Raw genomic sequence first — 8,874 nt, 5'->3', positions numbered from 1 at the left:
CTCTACTCTTCTGAACACAGCTCTACCCGTCTGAACACAGCTCTACTCTTCTGAACACAGCTCTACTCTTCTGAACACAGCTCTACTCTTCTGAACACAGCTCTACTCTTCTGAACACAGCTCTACTCTTCTGAACACAGCTCTACTCTTCTGAACACAGCTCTACTCTTCTGAACACAGCTCTACTCTTCTGAACACAGCTCTACCCTAATGGCCACAGCTCTACTCTTCTGAACACAGCTCTACCCGTCTGAACACAGCTCTACTCTTCTGAACACAGCTCTACCCGTCTGAACACAGGTCTGCCTTTCTGAACACAGCTCTACTCTTCTGAACACAGCTCTACATAAGCGAGAGAGAGATATTAAATTTGATTTTATTAGTCACATGCACAGGGACGCAGATGTAGTTGCAGGGTACAGTGAAATTCTTCAGCTGCGAGGTCCGACATTGCAGTTGTGAATAAAACATGCAAATGAAACAATACAAACTTTAAATAATAATATTTACATATTTACAACGAAAGAGAGAGAGAGAGAGAGAGAGAGAGAGAGAGAGAGAGAGAGAGAGAGAGAGAGAGAGAGAGAGAGAGAGAGAGAGAGAGAGAGAGAGAGAGAGAGAGAGAGAGAGAGAGAGAGGGAGAGGGAGAGGGAGAGGGAGAGGGAGAGGGAGAGAGGAGAGAGGAGAGAGAGAGATCATCTGGGCGAGAACAGTTAGCAATACAGTAGACCTGATCGACAGCTGTCTGTTACCTCCACTGTGTGGACAGGAGAAGACTAGCTGTCTGTTACCTCCACTGTGTGGACAGGAGAAGACTGGCTGTCTGTTACCTCCACTGTGTGGACAGGAGAAGACTGGCTGTCTGTTACCTCCACTGTGTGGACAGGAGAAGACTAGCTGTCTGTTACCTCCACTGTGGACAGGAGAAGACTAGCTGTCTGTTACCTCCACTGTGGACAGGAGAAGACTAGCTGTCTGTTACCTCCACTGTGTGGACAGGAGAAGACTAGCTGTCTGTTACCTCCACTGTGGACAGGAGAAGACTAGCTGTCTGTTACCTCCACTGTGTGGACAGGAGAAGACTAGCCGTCTGTTACCTCCACTGTGGACAGGAGAAGACTAGTTGTCTGTTACCTCCACTGTGGACAGGAGAAGACTAGCTGTCTGTTACCTCCACTGTGTGGACAGGAGAAGACTAGTTGTCTGTTACCTCCACTGTGTGGACAGGAGAAGACTAGCTGTCTGTTACCTCCACTGTGTGGACAGGAGAAGACTGGCTGTCTGTTACCTCCACTGTGTGGACAGGAGAAGACTAGCTGTCTGTTACCTCCACTGTGGACAGGAGAAGACTAGCTGTCTGTTACCTCCACTGTGTGGACAGGAGAAGACTAGCTGTCTGTTACCTCCACTGTGGACAGGAGAAGACTAGCTGTCTGTTACCTCCACTGTGTGGACAGGAGAAGACTAGCCGTCTGTTACCTCCACTGTGGACAGGAGAAGACTAGTTGTCTGTTACCTCCACTGTGGACAGGAGAAGACTAGCTGTCTGTTACCTCCACTGTGTGGACAGGAGAAGACTAGTTGTCTATTACCTCCACTGTGTGGACAGGAGAAGACTAGTTGTCTGTTACCTCCACTGTGGACAGGAGAAGACTGGCTGTCTGTTACCTCCACTGTGTGGACAGGAGAAGACTAGCTGTCTGTTACCTCCACTGTGTGGACAGGAGAAGACTAGCTGTCTGTTACCTCCACTGTGTGGACAGGAGAAGACTAGCTGTCTGTTACCTCCACTGTGGACAGGAGAAGACTAGCTGTCTGTTACCTCCACTGTGTGGACAGGAGAAGACTAGCTGTCTGTTACCTCCACTGTGTGGACAGGAGAAGACTAGCTGTCTGTTACCTTCACTGTGGACAGGAGAAGACTAGCTGTCTGTTACCTTCACTGTGGACAGGAGAAGACTAGCCGTCTGTTACCTCCACTCTGGACAGGAGAAGACTAGCTGTCTGTTACCTCCACTGTGGACAGGAGAAGACTAGCTGTCTGTTACCTCCACTGTGTGGACAGGAGAAGACTAGCTGTCTGTTTACCTCCACTGTGTGGACAGGAGAAGACTGGCTGTCTGTTACCTCCACTGTGGACAGGAGAAGACTGGCTGTCTGTTACCTCCACTGTGGACAGGAGAAGACTAGCTGTCTGTTACCTCCACTGTGTGGACAGGAGAAGACTAGCTGTCTGTTACCTCCACTGTGTGGACAGGAGAAGACTAGCTGTCTGTTACCTCCACTGTGGACAGGAGAAGACTAGCTGTCTGTTACCTCCACTGTGGACAGGAGAAGACTAGCTGTCTGTTACCTCCACTGTGGACAGGAGAAGACTAGCTGTCTGTTACCTCCACTGTGTGGACAGGAGAAGACTAGCTGTCTGTTACCTCCACTGTGGACAGGAGAAGACTAGCCGTCTGTTACCTCCACTCTGGACAGGAGAAGACTGGCTGTCTGTTACCTTCACTGTGGACAGGAGAAGACTAGCTGTCTGTTACCTCCACTGTGGACAGGAGAAGACTAGCTGTCTGTTACCTCCACTGTGTGGACAGGAGAAGACTAGCTGTCTGTTACCTCCACTGTGTGGACAGGAGAAGACTAGCCGTCTGTTACCTCCACTGTGTGGACAGGAGAAGACTAGCTGTCTGTTACCTCCACTGTGGACAGGAGAAGACTAGCTGTCTGTTACCTCCACTGTGTGGACAGGAGAAGACTAGCTGTCTGTTACCTCCACTGTGGACAGGAGAAGACTAGCCGTCTGTTACCTCCACTGTGTGGACAGGAGAAGACTAGCTGTCTGTTACCTCCACTGTGTGGACAGGAGAAGACTAGCTGTCTGTTACCTCCACTGTGTGGACAGGAGAAGACTAGCTGTCTGTTACCTCCACTGTGTGGACAGGAGAAGACTAGCTGTCTGTTACCTCCACTGTGTGGACAGGAGAAGACTAGCTGTCTGTTACCTCCACTGTGTGGACAGGAGAAGACTAGCTGTCTGTTACCTCCACTGTGGACAGGAGAAGACTAGCTGTCTGTTACCTCCACTGTGTGGACAGGAGAAGACTAGCCGTCTGTTACCTCCACTGTGGACAGGAGAAGACTAGTTGTCTGTTACCTCCACTGTGGACAGGAGAAGACTAGCTGTCTGTTACCTCCACTGTGTGGACAGGAGAAGACTAGTTGTCTGTTACCTCCACTGTGTGGACAGGAGAAGACTAGCTGTCTGTTACCTCCACTGTGTGGACAGGAGAAGACTAGCTGTCTGTTACCTCCACTGTGGACAGGAGAAGACTAGCTGTCTGTTACCTCCACTGTGTGGACAGGAGAAGACTAGCTGTCTGTTACCTCCACTGTGGACAGGAGAAGACTAGCTGTCTGTTACCTCCACTGTGTGGACAGGAGAAGACTAGCCGTCTGTTACCTCCACTGTGGACAGGAGAAGACTAGTTGTCTGTTACCTCCACTGTGGACAGGAGAAGACTAGCTGTCTGTTACCTCCACTGTGTGGACAGGAGAAGACTAGTTGTCTGTTACCTCCACTGTGTGGACAGGAGAAGACTAGCTGTCTGTTACCTCCACTGTGTGGACAGGAGAAGACTAGCTGTCTGTTACCTCCACTGTGGACAGGAGAAGACTAGCTGTCTGTTACCTCCACTGTGTGGACAGGAGAAGACTAGCTGTCTGTTACCTCCACTGTGGACAGGAGAAGACTAGCTGTCTGTTACCTCCACTGTGTGGACAGGAGAAGACTAGCCGTCTGTTACCTCCACTGTGGACAGGAGAAGACTAGTTGTCTGTTACCTCCACTGTGGACAGGAGAAGACTAGCTGTCTGTTACCTCCACTGTGTGGACAGGAGAAGACTAGTTGTCTATTACCTCCACTGTGTGGACAGGAGAAGACTAGTTGTCTGTTACCTCCACTGTGGACAGGAGAAGACTGGCTGTCTGTTACCTCCACTGTGTGGACAGGAGAAGACTAGCTGTCTGTTACCTCCACTGTGTGGACAGGAGAAGACTAGCTGTCTGTTACCTCCACTGTGTGGACAGGAGAAGACTAGCTGTCTGTTACCTCCACTGTGGACAGGAGAAGACTAGCTGTCTGTTACCTCCACTGTGTGGACAGGAGAAGACTAGCTGTCTGTTACCTCCACTGTGTGGACAGGAGAAGACTAGCTGTCTGTTACCTTCACTGTGGACAGGAGAAGACTAGCTGTCTGTTACCTTCACTGTGGACAGGAGAAGACTAGCCGTCTGTTACCTCCACTCTGGACAGGAGAAGACTAGCTGTCTGTTACCTCCACTGTGGACAGGAGAAGACTAGCTGTCTGTTACCTCCACTGTGTGGACAGGAGAAGACTAGCTGTCTGTTTACCTCCACTGTGTGGACAGGAGAAGACTGGCTGTCTGTTACCTCCACTGTGGACAGGAGAAGACTGGCTGTCTGTTACCTCCACTGTGGACAGGAGAAGACTAGCTGTCTGTTACCTCCACTGTGTGGACAGGAGAAGACTAGCTGTCTGTTACCTCCACTGTGGACAGGAGAAGACTAGCTGTCTGTTACCTCCACTGTGTGGACAGGAGAAGACTAGCCGTCTGTTACCTCCACTGTGGACAGGAGAAGACTAGTTGTCTGTTACCTCCACTGTGGACAGGAGAAGACTAGCTGTCTGTTACCTCCACTGTGTGGACAGGAGAAGACTAGTTGTCTGTTACCTCCACTGTGTGGACAGGAGAAGACTAGCTGTCTGTTACCTCCACTGTGTGGACAGGAGAAGACTGGCTGTCTGTTACCTCCACTGTGTGGACAGGAGAAGACTAGCTGTCTGTTACCTCCACTGTGGACAGGAGAAGACTAGCTGTCTGTTACCTCCACTGTGTGGACAGGAGAAGACTAGCTGTCTGTTACCTCCACTGTGGACAGGAGAAGACTAGCTGTCTGTTACCTCCACTGTGTGGACAGGAGAAGACTAGCCGTCTGTTACCTCCACTGTGGACAGGAGAAGACTAGTTGTCTGTTACCTCCACTGTGGACAGGAGAAGACTAGCTGTCTGTTACCTCCACTGTGTGGACAGGAGAAGACTAGTTGTCTATTACCTCCACTGTGTGGACAGGAGAAGACTAGTTGTCTGTTACCTCCACTGTGGACAGGAGAAGACTGGCTGTCTGTTACCTCCACTGTGTGGACAGGAGAAGACTAGCTGTCTGTTACCTCCACTGTGTGGACAGGAGAAGACTAGCTGTCTGTTACCTCCACTGTGTGGACAGGAGAAGACTAGCTGTCTGTTACCTCCACTGTGGACAGGAGAAGACTAGCTGTCTGTTACCTCCACTGTGTGGACAGGAGAAGACTAGCTGTCTGTTACCTCCACTGTGTGGACAGGAGAAGACTAGCTGTCTGTTACCTTCACTGTGGACAGGAGAAGACTAGCTGTCTGTTACCTTCACTGTGGACAGGAGAAGACTAGCCGTCTGTTACCTCCACTCTGGACAGGAGAAGACTAGCTGTCTGTTACCTCCACTGTGGACAGGAGAAGACTAGCTGTCTGTTACCTCCAGTGTGTGGACAGGAGAAGACTAGCTGTCTGTTTACCTCCACTGTGTGGACAGGAGAAGACTGGCTGTCTGTTACCTCCACTGTGGACAGGAGAAGACTGGCTGTCTGTTACCTCCACTGTGGACAGGAGAAGACTAGCTGTCTGTTACCTCCACTGTGTGGACAGGAGAAGACTAGCTGTCTGTTACCTCCACTGTGTGGACAGGAGAAGACTAGCTGTCTGTTACCTCCACTGTGGACAGGAGAAGACTAGCCGTCTGTTACCTCCACTGTGTGGACAGGAGAAGACTAGCTGTCTGTTACCTCCACTGTGTGGACAGGAGAAGACTAGCTGTCTGTTACCTCCACTGTGTGGACAGGAGAAGACTAGCTGTCTGTTACCTCCACTGTGTGGACAGGAGAAGACTAGCTGTCTGTTACCTCCACTGTGTGGACAGGAGAAGACTAGCTGTCTGTTACCTCCACTGTGTGGACAGGAGAAGACTAGCTGTCTGTTACCTCCACTGTGTGGACAGGAGAAGACTAGCCGTCTGTTACCTCCACTGTGGACAGGAGAAGACTAGCTGTCTGTTACCTCCACTGTGTGGACAGGAGAAGACTAGCTGTCTGTTACCTCCACTGTGTGGACAGGAGAAGACTAGTTGTCTGTTACCTCCACTGTGGACAGGAGAAGACTAGCTGTCTGTTACCTCCACTGTGTGGACAGGAGAAGACTAGCTGTCTGTTACCTCCACTGTGTGGACAGGAGAAGACTAGTTGTCTGTTACCTCCACTGTGTGGACAGGAGAAGACTAGCTGTCTGTTACCTCCACTGTGGACAGGAGAAGACTAGCTGTCTGTTACCTCCACTGTGTGGACAGGAGAAGACTAGCCGTCTGTTACCTCCACTGTGGACAGGAGAAGACTAGCTGTCTGTTACCTCCACTGTGGACAGGAGAAGACTAGCTGTCTGTTACCTCCACTGTGTGGACAGGAGAAGACTAGCCGTCTGTTACCTCCACTGTGGACAGGAGAAGACTAGCTGTCTGTTACCTCCACTGTGTGGACAGGAGAAGACTGGCTGTCTGTTACCTCCACTGTGTGGACAGGAGAAGACTAGCTGTCTGGTACCTCCACTGTGTGGACAGGAGAAGACTAGCTGTCTGGTACCTCCACTGTGTGGACAGGAGAAGACTAGCTGTCTGTTACCTCCACTGTGGACAGGAGAAGACTAGCTGTCTGTTACCTCCACTGTGGACAGGAGAAGACTAGCCGTCTGTTACCTCCACTGTGTGGACAGGAGAAGACTAGCTGTCTGTTACCTCCACTGTGTGGACAGGAGAAGACTAGCCGTCTGTTACCTCCACTGTGGACAGGAGAAGACTAGCTGTCTGTTACCTCCACTGTGGACGGGAGAAGACTAGCTGTCTGTTACCTCCACTGTGTGGACAGGAGAAGACTGGCTGTCTGTTACCTCCACTGTGTGGACAGGAGAAGACTAGCTGTCTGTTACCTCCACTGTGTGGACAGGAGAAGACTAGCTGTCTGTTACCTCCACTGTGGACAGGAGAAGACTAGCTGTCTGTTACCTCCACTGTGGACAGGAGAAGACTAGCTGTCTGTTACCTCCACTGTGGACAGGAGAAGACTAGCCGTCTGTTACCTCCACTGTGGACAGGAGAAGACTGGCTGTCTGTTACCTCCACTGTGGACAGGAGAAGACTAGCTGTCTGTTACCTCCACTGTGGACAGGAGAAGACTAGCTGTCTGTTACCTCCACTGTGGACAGGAGAAGACTGGCTATCTGTTACCTCCACTATGTGGAAAGGAGAAGACTGGCTGTCTGTTACCTCCACTGTGTGGACAGGAGAAGACTGGCTGTCTGTTACCTCCACTGTGTGGACAGGAGAAGACTAGCTGTCTGTTAACTCCACTGTGTGGACAGGAGAAGACTAGCCGTCTGTTACCTCCACTGTGGACAGGAGAAGACTAGCCGTCTGTTACCTCCACTGTGGACAGGAGAAGACTAGCCGTCTGTTACCTCCACTGTGTGGACAGGAGAAGACTAGTTTCTTCATACATGGTATTAGCTTCTCACTTTGCACTCTTTGTTGTTGTGGAAGTGAAACCATATAAAATAATAAGAATTAGAATAATAATAATATAAAGAAAGGTTAAAAACCCAAATAAAAACGTCTGCAGTCCTCAGCTGACAGTACCTACCTTCTGTTGAAAAGGTCAGGGTCTCGGATCTTGGCGTCCCTGTCGTAGACAAAGTGTTCCTGTGTGATGGTGACGCTGTGGTCCAGACTGTAGTTCTTACTGATGGTCACAACAGGATAACCCATCTGGAGGGTCCAGCAGTCCATCACCTCCTTAATGTTGATGTCCTTCCCTTCCTTCTGCATGGCCTGGGGGGATATGGGGAATCATTTAACCACCTGTTAAATCAGTCAGACATTGGTCTGTCGGTCTGCATGGCCTGGGGGGATATGGGGAATCAATTAACCACCTGTTAAATCAGTCAGAGGTTGGTCTGTCGGTCTGCATGGCCTGGGGGGATATGGGGAATCAATTAACCACCTGTTAAATCAGTCAGACATTGGTCTGTCGGTCTGCATGGCCTGGGGGGATATGGGGAATCAATTAACCACCTGTTAAATCAGTCAGAGGTTGGTCTGTCGGTCTGCATGGCCTGGGGGGATATGGGGAATCAATTAACCAATTAAATCAGTCAGACATTGGTCTGTCGGTCTGCATGGCCTGGGGGGATATGGGGAATCAATTAACCAATTAACCTGTTAAATCAGTCAGAAGTTGGTCAAATTAAATCAAATGTTATTGACACATATCTTACAGATATCGCAGGAGCAGCGAAATGCTTGTGTTTCTAGCTCCAACAGTACAGTAATACATAATGCTTGTGTTTATAGCTCCAACAGTACATTAATACCTAGTTAAGAAATATCAGAACGAGCCAAAGTAACTGAAAAAAATATAAACGCAACATGCAACAACTTCAAAGATTTTACTGAGTTACAGTTCATATAAGAAATTCAGTTAATTGGAATTAATTCGTTAGGCCGTAATCTATGGATTTCACATGACTGGAAAGTATTCAAACTCCATTGACTTTTTCCACATTTTGTTACGTTACAGCCTTATCCTCAAATTTATATAAAAAAAAAAAATCTACACACAATAACCACATAATGAGAAAGCAAAAACAGTTTTAGACATTTTTGAAAATTTATGAAAATTTGAAAAATGTAAATCACATTTACACAAGTATTCAGACCC

At 49.3% G+C, this 8,874-nt stretch overlaps 1 protein-coding gene across 1 annotated transcript in view; it reads right to left on the bottom strand.

The window, feature by feature from the left end:
• Positions 1-7,775: 7,775 nt before the first annotated feature.
• The window catches only part of LOC129864859 (thyrotropin-releasing hormone-degrading ectoenzyme-like), a gene marked incomplete in the record, with an annotated part of 320,531 nt that continues 319,432 nt past the window's right edge, over positions 7,776-8,874 (bottom strand). The window contains 1 exon segment of the mRNA XM_055937145.1: positions 7,776-7,985. Coding sequence (XP_055793120.1) covers positions 7,794-7,985 — 192 coding nt within the window.

The sequence above is a fragment of the Salvelinus fontinalis genome, chromosome 11, assembly GCF_029448725.1.
Source record: "Salvelinus fontinalis isolate EN_2023a chromosome 11, ASM2944872v1, whole genome shotgun sequence".
NCBI classification, from domain to species: domain Eukaryota; kingdom Metazoa; phylum Chordata; class Actinopteri; order Salmoniformes; family Salmonidae; genus Salvelinus; species Salvelinus fontinalis.
This window is presented reverse-complemented; position numbering and strand designations above follow the sequence as displayed.